Below are 16,145 nucleotides of genomic sequence, written 5' to 3' on the forward strand. Positions count from 1 at the left end.
ACTCTCAGCCCGGAGAACGAACTTAATTCCGAGTTACTAACTCTGCTCCATACCTTGTTTCCTGTGGTAAAAAATAAAGGTCATTACCAACTGTTCCTGCTCTCCGTTGCACTGCATTTGGGTCCAAAACACGACCGTTTCACTCACATCATGTCCGTCCACATAGAGACAAACACCAGCTGAAGGTCCTTTGAGCTGAAGTATTGATTCCAACATTGAATCAGATGGTTTCCAGTGACATTAAAGTGTTGCTCGTACTGCTGATCCCACCGTGAATCAACAGTCCAGTCTGCATTTCTGTGCAGCTTTCACTTTACTGTGTTGGTTCACCAGCTTGTCTGGTTGAGTTCCTCCAGTTCTCATTGACCCCTATAATACTGTGGACAGCATCACACAGCTCACACAAGCTAACTGGATGCTACCTGTCCAACACAAATTGGCACAAAGAGGCACAACTCCAGCCTGATGTGAGGCGCCATGATGCCGCCGTCAGTGTCGTTCTTGACTTTGTGAATCCATCAGCAGCATCAATCACAAACAGACTGTGTGTTTCCTCAGACTCTCTGTGTTGCTTCATTCTGTGTTTCACAGCAGCTGATCTCAGTCCAGCTGTTATCACTGACATGTTTGTGTTTGTGTTGTCACATGACATGAAAACCACAACATGTTGATTTGATGGAGGAACTCAGTGGAATCAGGGTTAGCCTTCGTTAGCATCTGTTAGCCTCAATCAAGTCACTGTTTTATACTCATGCAGTCATCAGTCAGAAGGTGTGTGTGGAGGAAATGTTCAACTGGAGTCAAGGGTTGAAGACTGGTTATACTGGGCAGCTTCCACATGTGAGGACATAAACGAATGAGAAGAAGAACGATGCTGAAAATAAACAGGTTGAAAAAACTTCTCTGGATAAATAACAGTTCAAACAAGAATCTATAATATTTTGATGTTATTAACAGTTTACCTCTTTGCAGCAGACGGTCGATCTACTTTAAAATTAAGGAGGCGATCATTTGACCGGTCACTCTTCAAGGACACACAGCTGGGTCCAGGTCCAGGTTTAGGTTCAGGTCCATCAGAGGCTGGTCTCCCATCGATCCTGTCAGACACAGAGGAAGACCACCAGGGATGGAAATGGACTTTTTCTTCTTCAGACTCAGAAGCTGCTGGAGAAACTAGCAGCTATCAACAAGAAAAGGATCAACACACCAAAGTTCAATCAAACATGAAGCCGAATGATTTCAGTCTGTGGATCATCGCTTCATTTGTCCATCAAATCTTGGACCAAAGCGGGACTCAACGGACTGATTTCTGAGCAGATTTTACTGTGATTGGCAGACAACAAACTAAACTGTGGAGTCCATCAGCACCGACTCTGTTGGTCTGTTTTCTAACGTTTGCATCACGAGACTCAGCACAAATATCCTGACTGTTTAGAGACGATGGTCACTGAAGCATTTTAGTCCAACATTCAAAGAGGAAGTTTGATGGTAAAGAGACTTTGGAAGGTCCCCACTGGATTTGTGCTGATATTATCCTCAGCTTTCAGCGTCCACATGTGGACATGTCAGTGCTGTTTAGGGACAGACTGGACAAATGTCCTTTAACACTAATCTAGCTCTAACCTTCATCATCATTCTAGGACAACATGAACATTAGAAGGACAACTGGTCAGACTGGATTTAATGAGCACAAACATCAGCAGTGGACAACATGAGGAGGACATATGGACATTTCAGGTCAAATTGTCCAACACGAGTTTAACACTGAGAACAACTTACTGTCTGTCAGAGACATGTTGCTGTTTAAAAGAAATGGGGAAATCCATTGACCGGTCGCTCCTGAAGGACACACAGCTGGGTTCAGGTCCAGGTTCAGATCCAGTTCCAGGTCCAGGTCCAGGTCCAGGTTCAGGTCCAGGTCCAGGTCCAGCAGAGTCTGGTGGGTCCTGCTGCTCTGGCCTTCAACACAACACACACAGAGCTTTGAGTGTGAATAATGATGGTGGAGAGATTCGAGTGCTCTGACATGGAGACGAGTCTTGGACAGTCAGAGATCCTGGTCTCACCTCTGAGCTTCGGTCTGGCCGTCATCGTCCCCACACAGACTGGTTTTAGAGGGACGGACTCCCTCCTCTCTGTCCTCACACCGATTCATGCTGCTGAACTCACGTCAGCTCACACACACTTTGATCTGGAGAGGAAACGCAAATCATTCATGTGCACATCAGCTGAAATCATCCTTTCATGGTTTCTCCTGTCCAAATATCAGCTGCTCCTCCTCTGATTGGCTGTTATCTCATCTTTCATATCATTGTCAGCTGAATGCAGTCAGACAGCAGTGTGAGGCTGAGCTGCTGTACTTCTATCAGTCCACTAGATGGCGCCATGAAGCTGCAGTGAAGTGAACACACACTTGATGCCTGGACGACCGTTGACATCCACTGACACACACTGACTGAATCTGACAGGAAGCTTCAGTTTGTGGAATATTCAGTAAATTCAACATAACTGAAAGTTTCTTTACGCCTGAATGATCCTCGATCATCAATAAGTGAAGGAGAAAGTCAAATATTTACTCAGGAGAAATATAAGATAGCAGAAATATTCAAGTACAGTACAAGTACTTCCAGACTGTACTTAATAACAGTACTTGAGTAAACTAGTTACTTTCCAACACTGAGAGATCCTTTCAAAATAAAAGCTTGTCTCAATCAAGCCCTCTCAGGTCATATTAAAAGAGGAATCTTTGATTTGATTCTTGATCACATTGAAGCACAAAGCGAGAAAAAGAAGCGACACTCGTTGCTGTTGGAGGAGAGTTCAGAGCTCTGACAGCTCATTTAGTGACACAGTTACAGATTGAATTGAGAAATAAAAGGTTTCAGCTCCTCACAGCCCTCTGAATGCTCCTTCCTGCTGTCTCCACATCAACTACTGAGGATCAACTCGCTCTGCTTCTGCTCTTATTCCAGCGTTTACACTCACAAACATCCACACAACATGGCCGATGTTTTTAACAGAGCTGCTTTCAGCTCCTTCATCCAGAGTTCACAGTTAAACTCAGAGTTTGGAGAAACGATGGACGGAGCTGCAGATCGATGCCGTTTGTGCTGAAGCTAAGCTAACGACAGCTTGAGTAAAAAACACCTGAAACGAGTTACTTTACCTTCAGCTGGAGCTTCAGAGGAGAAAACAAACTGTGACACACCGAAGGCAGGAAGTGAGAGTAAAGTTCAGACAGGAAGGAGCAGAGAGAGAGAGAGAGAGAGAGAGAGAGAGAGAGAGAGATCTGATTTTGATTTTTAAACCAACGTTCATCTTTTTGTTCTCTGTATAAAGTCTTTATTCATGACATTTTACATCAACATGTTTCTTCCCAGAGGTGTTACTGTCACATCAGCACATGATCATAGATGATTTGTCCCTCTGTCCCCCCATAACCCCACACCACCTGGAAACTGTCCAGGTCCTGAGCAGCTCTGTAAAAGCTGAACTCAGCAGTCTGGACTTCACCATTCTCACAAACACAGTAACCACATCAACATTCAAGGCTTCCTCCACCTTCCTCCTCCAGCTCACACACACCGCCATCTTAGCCTGTCCTAAGACAAAGTCCAGTACCTGACATTTGTTCTTTCTTTGGCGAGTGTACTTAAAACCAAAGATAAAAACCTGCTGCGTAAAAACTTCTCCACATCTGCTAAAAAAGGCCTCCAGCAGCACAAACAGAGCCCTAAGATGAATGCACTGAGAAGCAGTGAAACACCGTTTCTCTGGCTGCAGAGGGGACATTTGTCCTCTACGGCAGCGTTGACCACAGAGATGAAGGAGTTCACTGCCACGACGCCATGGAGGATCCTCCACTGCAAGTCTGCCTGTTTCCTTGTTAAAGGAGGTTTGTATAAAGACCTTTATGCAGGTTTAAAGTCAGGGTTTAAACTGCAGCACGTCCTCCACAGGGCGTCACTACGCCCGTCTGCTCTGGTTCAAGGACTTTACTGGCAGTTTGTATAGTGACTGCCCTGAGGCGTCCTCCAGAGCAACACCTGCAGGGTCAACAGGGTCCAGCAGAGGACCAGAACAGTTTTTAAAACCATTGAACAGTCTGACGAGAAGCCAGTGCAGCAGGGTCGTCCAACCCAGGTCAGGTCACCTCCACCACCTGGCTCAGAGTGGAGTCTCCTGCAGTGTGAAGCGTTCTGTGCAGAGTTGGTCCACCCGTGCTGGGACCGTTCAATTGTCCTCCATGCAGCACAGGTTCTTGCAGGAGCCAGCACAGAGAGTCGGCCTGCTCCTGCCTCTGCTTCCTCAGTAGAGACTACACTGTAAAAACACTTCTGTAGAAGGCTGGCAGAGATAAGGTGTTCAGCTTGCTGGAGTCCATCAGAAACAGAGGCAGGCCCAGTCCCAGACCACCACACTGCTTCAGGATGCAACAGGATGCTGCTCTCCACACCAGGTCCATGGGTCTAGTGAGCAGTCTCTGGATGAATTAGAGGTGGAAAGCAGCTCCCCTGCTGGCCAGATGGACTAGACCCTGTCCACTCTCCTCCTTAGGAAGGATCAGGACACTCTGGGGGACCCAGTGAAACCTGTCCTAAAAGAAATCTACTAAAATTCTCTGAATTTGTGATAGAAGAGAAGCTGGAGGATCAACACAGGCCAACCGATGCCACAGAGCAGAAGAAACCAGATTGTTAATGACCAGAAAACAGCCTCTGTAAGACATTTTGGGTAAAATCCACTTCCACTTCATGAGCTGACCTTTGACCTTTTCTAAAACTTCGTCCCAGTTTTTCTGTAAAAACGTGTTGTTGCCCAGAAAGACTCCAAGATACTTTTGCCCCCCCCCCTTCTTCCAGACGTGCCCTTCCAGGTAGCCTGAGCTGATCTCCCAGCCTGTCCCCCACCATGACCGCCTCACTCTTCCCCCAGTTTGCTTTGGCTGATGATACGGAAGTGAACAGGTTGACTGTATTCACGTATCGATGTCTCTCTGCGCGTTGACCAGGATGATGACATCGTCTGCGTACGCTGACAGTTTAAAGAGACGTCACAGTCAGCTAAACGAACACCACTCAGATCACGTCTCAGCATCTGAAGCAGAGGCTTGATGGCTAATGAGTAGAGCATGCCGGACAAAGAGCAGCCCTGTCTGACCCCCCCTCTGAACACTAAAAGACCTCCATTAATTTTCAGGACACTCGCAATGTCACTGCACAGAACCTGGATCTCAAAAAATTTGATTATCATGGAAAAGTTCATGTTTTCTTGTCATTTAATTCAGACAGTGAAAACCTCACATATTTTAAATTTATTACACATAGATTGAAATATTTATAGCCTTTCTTGTTTTAATTTTGATAATTATGGCTTACAACTCGTGAAAATCAAAAATCCAGCATCTCAACATATTAGAATATTTCAATCAATCAATCAATCAAACTTTATTTGTATAGCACCTTTCATACATAAAAATGCAACACAAGGTGCTTGACAAAGGATAAAAACATGATAAAATGAACACAACCACAAATACATACACCCACCCATGATAGTGCAAAATAGTACGCAACCACACAACCACACACACGCACGCACACACACACACACACACACACACACACACACACACACACCCCAACGTAGCTGTTGGTATAATGACATGGCAGGGCACTGAGGAATCAAGAGAGGAAAAAACCACCCATGGGGAGCTCATCCACACTGCAAGGGGTCACAGCCCACAGGGAGCGCCGCCGTAGCAGAGACCCCCGACCCAGATAGACCGGGATGGACTCCACACACAGGGCAGAGCCCCCCAGTCCTCCGGACCCAAGGAGTCCCCAGGACGATGCCCCAGCGGGCAGGCCAGACACACCTCCCAGCGTGGAGGCCCCCCTTGAGGAGACACTGGAGCTAAAACATAAAAGACAATGGAATAAAGACCTGAAACCTAAACGACAATGGAATAAGAGACCTAAGACCTAAAGTAAAATCGCCTAAAGGCTAAAGACAATAGGCTAGGATAAAACAGGTCTGAATTAAAAGAGTAAAAGTAATCAATTAAAAGCCAAACTAAAAAGGTGAGTCTTGAGCCTCCTCTTAAAAACACCAACAGTCTCTGCGGTCCTGATGCCCTCCGGCAGGCTGTTCCAAAGCCTCGGACCATAATGGCTGAATGCCGCCTCCCCGTGGGTTTTGGTCCGAACCTTTGGAACAATTAAAAGGCCAGTGCCAGAGGACCTCAGGTTCCGCGAGGGCTGGTATGGTAAAAGCAGTTCAGACAAATAAGATGGCCCAAGACCGTTAAGACACTTAAAAACTAATAAAAGCACCTTAAAATCGATCCTGAAACACACGGGGAGCCAATGCAGCGATTCTAGAACTGGTGTAATGTGCTCCCGCCCTCTGGTCCTCGTCAGCACACGTGCGGCTGAGTTCTGGAGTAATTGCAAGTTATTGATAGTCTTTTTGGGAAGACCAGAGAGCAGGGCATTACAATAATCTAGACGGCAAGAGATAAAAGCATGCAGCAGTACCTCCGTGTTAGCCTGAGAGAGAAACGGGCGGACTCTGGCTATATTTTTAAGGTGGTAAAAACCTATCTTTGTTACATTTTTAATATGAGGAATAAAACTGAGCTCAGAGTCGAAAATGACGCCCAGGTTCTTAACGGATTGTGAGGGTGTAAAACCTTGTAGTTTTGGTAAAAGTGTCTCTCTCTGGGCTTCAGGACCAATAACTAAAACCTCTGTTTTATCCTGGTTGAGCTGTAGGAAGTTCTCTGCCATCCATGACTTGATGTCTAAAATACAGTTTAAAAGGGTATCAATAGGCCCCGTGTCATCAGGAGACACGGCAATGTAAAGCTGTGTATCATCAGCATAACTGTGGAAGCTGATGCCGTGTCTCCTGATAACATCCCCAAGGGGAAGCATATAAAGATTAAAAAGTACTGGACCTAAAATTGACCCTTGGGGCACCCCACACTTCATTTCACGGGTTCCAGAGGAACATGCATCCAAACTTACATAGAAACAGCGGTCTGTGAGATACGAGTAAAACCAATTAAAAACAGTACCAGAGAGGCCTACCAGGTTTCTGAGTCTGTTTAATAAAATGTGGTGATCTACTGTATCAAAGGCAGCACTTCCAGTAGCACCAGGACTGTGAGTTTTTGTGAGTCTGCGTTACCCCTGATATCATTTAAAATCTTGAAAAGGGCTGTCTCGGTACTGTGGTTCACTCTAAAACCAGACTGATATTTCTCTAAAATGTTATTAGTAGTTAAGAAATAACTTAGTTGGTTAAAGACCAGCTTTTCTAAAATCTTACTTAAAAAGGGTAAGTTGGATACAGGTCTGTAGTTATTAAGAATGCTGGGGTCTAAATTGCTCTTCTTCAGAAGGGGCCTCACCACTGCCGTTTTGAAGGCAGCAGGGAAGACACCCGTCTGAAGAGAGCAATTCACTATATTTAAAATCTGTTCCTCGAAGAATCCATAAAATGTCATTAAAAGTGATGTGGGAATTGGATCTAAAAGGCAGGTTGTTGGGTTTACCTGGGAGAAAACTCAACCAAATGTCCTTGCATCGACCAGGGCAAAACTCTCCAGTGTTTCCTCGGATAAAATCGACTGTCCAGATGTGTTAAAAGTTACGTTCTGATGTGATACAAGGCTGGATCTGATGTCTTCGATTTTACTTCTGAAGTGGTCTGCAAAGTCCTCGCAGAGGGCGTCCGTTGGTGTCTCTGGGGATTTTTTAAAATTGGTGTTAGTTAAAAGATCGAAGGTGGAGAAAAGAAATTTTGGGTTGTTTTTGTTATCTGAGATGAGATTTGAGATTTGTGTGAGATTTTCACCTCGTACCCCTCTGGCTGTTCCATGTAAATCTCACATTCTATTGGTGCATTTAAGTAGGCTGTTTTTACATCCATTTGCTGCAAAATGAAATTTTCTTGTGCTGTTTTCTGCATCAGCACTCTGATACTAGTCAAGTTAGCTGTAGGAGAAAATGTCTCATCATCATCTACACCCATCTTTTGACTGTATCCCTTAGCAACATATCGGGCCTTGTATTTCTCAGATCCATCAAGATTGTTTTTAATAGCATACACCCATCTACCCCCCACTGCTTTCTTTCTGGACTTGATCAGTCTCGTCATCAGACACATATTTAGACATTCTACAATCTGTGTATCTGTCTGGCATTCTTCTCTCTCTCGAAGGGTAACACCTAGGCTCAGGCTCACACTTGACCTCTACTGGCTGTGGTTGGTGGCGGCTCACTCCAGGCTGGTGGCTCACTTCAGGACTATGTTCTAGTGAGACATGGTGATCTGGACCTTTGGACTTGTACTGTACAAAGTCATCTACAGGTGTTAAGTTAGTCTGTGTCTGCTGCCCTCCACCTGTTTTAGCCACACATTTTACCACCCTGCACTTCTGCACTTTCTTAGTGTCAGGAAAGTAGACAATGTATTCTGGACTGTTTTTGTCATACCCGATGAAAACATCCTTTTCACACCTTGGATCTAATTTTCTTTTGTCTTGTTTTTAAGCAAAACACTCCAACCCAAACCTCTGCGTTCTAGGCAGGTTCGGCTGTCTGCCTGTCAGTGCTTGGATTGGTGTCTGCTTTGTGCGTTTATTAAAACATCTGTTCCTCAGCAGCAGTCTGGACTGCATAAGTCCACAGTTGTTTTGGCAGATTACTTTCAATCAACATGCACCGTGCCATATCAAGAAGTGTGCGCCACTTGCGCTCAGCAGTGCCATTCTGGTGAGGAGAGTAAGGTGCTGATGTCTCATGTCTAATCCCATGTTTAATGCGTAGAGCCTGGTAACCTTTTCCTGTGTATTCAGAACCATTGTCAGATCTGAAACACTTGATCTTGCCGTATGGGGCTGTGTCAGCTAGAAACTTCTCTGTAGCTTTTTAAGAAATACACAAACACTGTACTGGAAAAGTCATCAGTGAATGAAAGTGCATATCTGTGACCATCTCTGGACTCTGGGTGGATCGGTCCTGCCAAATCTGTGAGTACTAACTCTGGAGGTGTTTTAGCTCTCGTATCAGGGTCTCTGTTTCTGGTTTGGAAAAATTTCCCAGAGTGCACACTTCACAATGTGGAGGTTTGTTTGTTGGACCTTTAAATTTAATGCCATCAACAACACTTTGTAACCTCTGAATGTCATCATAGTTGCAGTGCCGCAGAATCTCATGCCATGTCTGCATATCAAAAGATCCCCTGCTTTGGTCATCACATTCATCATCATCATTATTTACTGTGTGAAAATAATATGATCTGTCATGTACCTGAATGTGTGTCGTACCGTCTCTGTGGATCAGAATGTCCTTCCCTTTCTTGAAGATCACGGTGGCTCTGCTGGCAGTGGCTGCTTTCACCGAGAAAATGTCTTGTGGATAGGATGGGATGTACAGAGCTGCCTCAGCGTGGTGTTCAGATGTCTGCCTCTGCTGTCAATCAGACAGACCTCTGCATCGCTGCAGTGCTCTGCCACCCCCTTGCACCTCGTGCCTTCAGCCAGCTCCACGCAGTGTGTATCGGCCTGGGACTCCTCATCAAACCTGTTGAACTTGGTGAGATCTGTGATCATATGCGATGTTGCCCCGCAGTCGACCATCAGACCCCTCACGTTGACACCTGCTGCGTCGTCTTGGTCTCTGCGCTGTTTCCTTCTGCAGGTGGTGTCCCGGTGTGCGGTGCTCCTGCAGTGACTGCACCACAACTTGCGCTGGCAGGCTCTGGCCAGGTGTCCCTTCAGGCCGCATTTGAAGTACACCAGGTCAGCTGCTGCCCTCTCTGCTCCCCGGTCACCTGCGCTGGCGGGTCTCCCTCTCTGCTGCTGCATGCGTGCCTTCATCACGTTGTCATCTGTTGCTGCAGCCTGCATCTTCTCTGTGTCCTCGTAGCTGCGTAGCTTTGTTTTAAACTCGGCAAAAGATACGTTCTCAGCACGCTGTGTAATATGGACCGCAAATGGTTTGAAGGACTCAGGCAGCCCCTTCAGAACCATAACATCACTTAACGTTTCTCCAACATTTCTCAAAGCTGTGATTGCGATCTCAGTGCGGATCACATATTCAGTCACACTTTCACTGTCTGACTTTTGAAGTGATGTCAGTTCTGTAAAAGGTTGATAATGCGTAGCTTTCCTTTACCTCGGTAATAGTCCCTTTAAATTTTCAGAGCTTCTCGCCCGTCGTCTGCTGCCTCTCGCATTACCAGCGATTGACTTTTGTCATCCAAGAACTGAGTAAGTTCTGCATATGCCTCGGCATTCTTGGCTGCATCCACTGGCAGCTCCTCTGCGTCTTCCGTGTCGGTGTCATTTAAAACAATGTTTTTCAGGCCCTGCAGACGATGGCGGCCCAAAAACTTCTCCCATAGTTCAGAATTCTTTTCATCTCCGTCAAATAGGAGCCGAGACCAGCGGCTTGTGTCTGCAATTCTTCTGCTCATGGTGCTAACAGCATCTAATCATCACACGCGGTGGAAACACGCTAAACTGTCTCTGGATTACTCTGGGCCCATAACCTGTTGACAGAGTAGGGCTATACAGCGGCACAGCATTGTCAACCCAGAAGTTAGAGAAAAAAGCACCGTATACAAGGAGAAATGAATCGGAGACGCTCTGCTGTTTCCCAGGTCACCTACACACAACTGAACTCAGCTCAGCGAGACTTTTATTAAACACGCCCACAATGGATCAGACAGCTGCAATCAATCAGTCCTCAATCAACTCAAACACTCAATAAACATAACATAACATTAAGTTTGCCCATCATAAACACAAAATAATAAATGAACATTTAATAATTGGGAGCTCCGACTCAACATATGCAACGTAATCACTCACTTAAAATTGGGGATTGGATTGCAAGTCATGTGTGCATGTACCTTTGCCTTTTTCCTCTCCAAAATCCTTAAAGGCCAAGCCCTTCCAATTCTGCTCAGCGACGGAGCGGATGGGGAGATTGTTGTCCTCAATTTGTTGTTGAGGGGGAACCCCGGCCTTCACAAGGTCATCGACAGTGGGTCTGTTTGATGTCCAGACTGTCTCCTTGTCCAGCGTCTTCTGTATTCGGGCTGCATGAGGGGGGTTGCCTTTCCTGTCAATGGAATGAGCTGTATGATGGAGTACACACACACACACACACACACACACACACACACACACACACATACTATATATGTACAGTATGTGTGTGTATATATATACATATATATGTATATATATACATACACACACACACACACACACACACACACACACACACACATATATACATACTATATATGTATAGTATGTATATATGTGTAGTATGTATTGACTCCGCTGCTTAAGTTGGAGATCCCTCCACTTGTGGTAATAAGGCCGGTAGTGTAGAAAACCAGCCTTTGTACATTGCCAGCTGGGATAGGCTCCAGCCCCCCGCAACCCCGAAAGGGATACTCGGGTATAGAAGATGAATGAATGAATGAGATCTGTGCTGAACTGATTTGGTCTGCTTGTCTTGATCAGCGATTGGGCGCAGACACTTCAAGTTCAGTGGCTGAGAGAAAAGAAGGGTGGAGATTATTATCATACTAGAAAAACGCCGTATTTTACGCCCGTTTTGATGCACAAAACAGCGTTTTTTATGCGCGTTCCTGGAGGACTTCATTACGGCGTAAAAAGCGGCGTTCTTTTTGCGCATTAAGGCGTAAAATACGTCGTAAAATATGAAAAAACGGCGTTTTTTACGCCGTAATTAAGTTGAAACGTGACTGAATGTGGCGTATTTCTGGCAGGAACGGCTTGCCATAGGTTTGGAGACTGTTACGGGCCTGTATGGAGAAACGCTCGAGATCCCATGCAACATTGGAGCCATAAAAGCAGAAGACAGGGAGAAAATAAAAATTTGGGTTTAGAATTTTTATTTCTTTTTTATTCTTTTTTTCATTTTTTTTCCTAAAAGGTTCATTTTCCTTTCATACAGTAAAAAACATAAGAATAATAATAATAAAAAAAAACCACTAAAAAAATCAGTCATGAGTTATGCCCATGACCATGAATGGACCGTAGTACGCTGTGGGAAAAGAAGTGGTTGGTCCCGTAAGTGTACTGACTATTACACCAGACCACTTATCCGCGTTGACAGCCATTGCTCTTTATTGTTCACTCATTTGTTGTTGTGTTGTTGTTTACCGTCATGTTTTAAATAAACTACTACTACTTGCTACAAAGAACAACGCCTTGAAGTCTGTTAACATAAGACTGACATAGAAAGGGTTACAAAAAGTGAAAAACACAAAGGCACTGTCGTTTCTTAAACTCATTTATTTGAGAAACAAAAGGTTTAAACATTGAAAAAGCTGCTGCAGGAAAAGGGCAGACATAAAATACTGCATGTGAAACATTCCTTAATGATATATGGATAACTGTAATCACCAGACATGAGGATGAACAAATCATATAAACAGCTACAAGAACAAACAAACAAATAAATAAATGAAGGAGTGAAAGAATAAATAAATAAGTAAATGCTAAAGACAGAGAGAAAGGGGGGCAGGTGCCACAGAATGCATTTCATTCTAGCAGAGGCACGTCCAAACTATTCCCAAAAAGGGCCGTGTGGCTGCAGGTTTTTTCCTCCGAGCGATCAAGAGCACGCAGTCTGACCAATCAGCTGTCTGAAGACTGGGATCAGCTGATGAATTGAGTCAAGTCTGTTGTGCTGCTGCTCGGCTCCAAAGAAAACCTTCGGCCACTCGGCCCTTTGTGGAATAGAACAAAAAAAAAAAAAAAAAAAAAAAAAAAAAAGACTTTACTTCTGCTAACAATAGTCGTTGGGTTCCATTGATTGCATTTCCATGTGATTTGAGGTCAAAATCACTGCTTTTTAATGGTTTGTAAGTGTAGGACTAATGGTCGTTGTTACTTCCTAAGGTGGGTGCAATGACTTATTTTGTCCACTAGATGGAGACAAGTGACTACGGACACAATAGTTTATCTGTGTTGAAGTCTAGGACCCACTGCTAAAGAACAATGAGATACTCCTTTAACACCTCGAGCTTTGACCTTTGTCCCTGTCTGTCTGTCTGTCTGTCTGTCCATGTCAGTGTGATCCATTAGTCCTGTGCTTTTTTTCATTGCAGCATATTTGAATAAAGCAGCCTATGAAACACTAATGCTGGACAGAGCAGAGTAGGTGTTGGATACATTCTATATGTAACCGGCAGGTTAGGTCTGCCCCACCACCGCTGTATTCTAACAGTAACGTCCCCGCTTCTTCCGGTCACGCACCTGCAGCGAGGCTCCTAATCAGCACCATTAGCGGCACATCAATGCGTGTAGCGGCGCGCCAGCCGATCTCTCTCTCTCTCTCTCTCTCTCTCTCTCTCTCTCTCTCTCTCTCTTTCTCTCTGTCAACTTGAGCGTTGATCGGGTGTTGTACAGCCAAGGTAATTTTACTATTGTTGTAGTGTTTCAGTGAGCAACGCACAGACAGCAAGATTGTCTAACCTGTGTTTGTGTCTTTGCAGCAGTGACTGCCACTGCTGCTTTGTGCTTGTTGAAACTCACCTGAGTTTTTAATTTCTTTTATTGGGTTTCAGTGCGAGGTTTTATTCAGTGATTTTAGTGTATTTATACAAATGTCTTTTATTATTTATATATTTTTAGTATATTCTTAATTCGTTTTACATTTTACCAAAGATTGTAGCTTGTTTTAGGGTTGTGAGGCTTGTTTTTGTGTAAGTACATTTTAAAACTGGCTGATTCATACAGAGGTGGCCTTGTGCTTTACCGTGTAAAAGGTGGCTGTGTGATTTGACTTATTTATTCCCTTGTGTGTTCTTTTATATTTTAGTGTACTTTGTTTGAAGTGTTTAATTTTAATGCCAACCTAAAAGTGTGACACCTTTGTATGTTTCCTTTTTTTTTAGTCAAACCCTCCACCTTCCTATTTTATATGTATATTTTTTTCTAGGTTCTTCTTCTTAGTATGTTTTTAATTATTTAAAAATCACTGAAGCTGAGACACTGAACAATCTTCCTTCAGTTTTATGGGTTAGGGTTAGTATTAATTATTTTAATACTAACCCTAACCCTATATTATTATTATTATTATTATTATTATTATTATTATTATTATTATTATTATTATTATTATTATATTAATTTTTTAATTATTTCATTATTAGCATTGTAGCTCAATAGCTCCCAGGTCATGTGACCAATGGACTCAAAATCAGTGTGGGATGATACTCCACTGGCTGCATGAGATACACCTCTTGTTTTTACATTTTAAATCTCCAAATAATTATTATTAATTTTTCATATATGGCGAATGATATTTGAGCGGCTTAGGAGCGAATGTCTGTCGAATATCCAACTTAAAACTAACTTCACTGCGGTAAACTGTTTTAAAAGTGGTATTTCAAGTGTATGTTACAGATGTTTAGTCAGAGATTTGAGTTGTAGGGATAATGTGTGTTATGTGAGTGCAGGATAAGTGTGGAAACGTATAAATGTTAGAATATGAGCAAATGTATAATAAAAGTGAGGATGTGATTTAGGGTGTATAATTTTTGTAAAGGTAATATTTTAGTTAAGCCCATCTTGGTGTATGTGAAATAGAATTTAAGTTATCGTCGATCTGCTTGTAATTATTTTTGGTAAAACAGATTTTATATTGTTTATTTTGGTTTTGTAAATTCATTTGTGTTGTACCTGTTTTAGTGTGAATGTAATGAATAACAGATGAAGTTACACAAGCAGCCTGGTCAAAAAAAGAGGTTAAAGTTGGAGATGACTGGATTTATTTTCCCCAAGATTTCTCGAGCAGGATACAGAAAGAAAGAAGTGGGTATGCCTCAATAAGAAGACAGCTGAAAGAAAAAAAGTGAAATCACACATAATATATCCAGCCAGATTGAGAGTCTTTGGAGATGGGGGGTCCGTGACATACAACACCCTGGAGGATGCAGAAGCGCACCGACAGGAGCAGGGAATACTCTCCACCACCAACCCGAGGCCGCATCACGTGCTGGTGGGCGCAGCGGAGGCTCAATCCAAGCCATTCCAGAAAACGCATAACTAGAAGCACAGCGGAGGCGGAGAGACTGTAACCGGACCTCTGGAAGACTTGGAGTTAAAACTGTGAAAATGACTTCCAACTGGGAATTGGAAATTATCTCAAACTAAGTGGACAGTTACCTCTCTCTCTCTCTCTCTCTCTCTCTCTCTCTCTCTCTCTCTCCTGAAGCTTAATGGGACAAACTTTTACTTATTTATCTGTTTTTGGAAGCCTTTTGTTCTTTCTCTTTCTCTGCACCTTCCATATCGAAGTGAGTAGGCATGACCTAAGGACAGAATGGATGCCATTGTACAGGCTAAGACTATTTATTTTATGATTAACTCAAAGAGAAAAGAGGTTCTGTTTAAATGAGTTGAAATTCATTATCTCTACCCGCACAAGAGATCTAAAACCCATCTATGAACTCTGCACATGGATATTAAATAAAAGAGGGATGCGAAGATGTGAAGAAGGGATGTATTTCTTGGTGTTTATTTATTTAGGCGATTTATTTGTTTATTTATTATTATTTTAATTACGGAGATTGAACTGAATTTTCACTTGTACAAGAAGTCTAGAACTCAGACGAAATTTGCATATGGCCAATAAATAGGAGAGGGATGTGAAGGGTATTGTATGGTATTCCTTTGTATTTTATTTATTTTTTTATATTCTTACCCTTAGTTTTATTTTGAAGGGATATACTTTTGCATTGATTTGGATAATTATTTCCGATCTCCTTCCCTTCTCCTTCTCCTTCTCCTTCCCTCCTTCTTCCCATCCTTTTTTTTTTTTTTTTTAAATTTCTCTTTTTTTTAAAAGAAACATAATAAAACAGTTTTATTTGGTCCCTCAAAGAGAAGACTGTAATAACGATGAATGCTGGGGAACTAAAATTCCATTCATATTGTCTTGTTTTCATTTAATAGAGTTTTGTGTTTTGACGTGAGGTTTTGTTGAAGTGGGGGAGTGTGTGTGTCTGTGTGTGTGTGTGTGGGGGGGGGGGATTAAAGGCACAGGAGGCCTAATTGTACTCGGTATATAGACTATTAAAGA

At 43.3% G+C, this 16,145-nt stretch overlaps 1 protein-coding gene across 1 annotated transcript in view; it reads right to left on the reverse strand.

Moving 5' to 3' along the window:
* LOC143316071 (uncharacterized) overlaps positions 1-16,145 on the reverse strand; it is a 109,997-nt gene that overhangs the window by 75,132 nt on the left and 18,720 nt on the right. Inside the window, 2 exon segments of the mRNA XM_076723785.1 lie at positions 1,780-1,872; positions 4,162-4,182. Of these exon segments, the coding sequence (XP_076579900.1) occupies positions 1,780-1,872; positions 4,162-4,182 (114 nt within the window).

This window comes from Chaetodon auriga, chromosome 23 (assembly GCF_051107435.1).
Source record: "Chaetodon auriga isolate fChaAug3 chromosome 23, fChaAug3.hap1, whole genome shotgun sequence".
NCBI lineage: Eukaryota > Metazoa > Chordata > Actinopteri > Chaetodontiformes > Chaetodontidae > Chaetodon > Chaetodon auriga.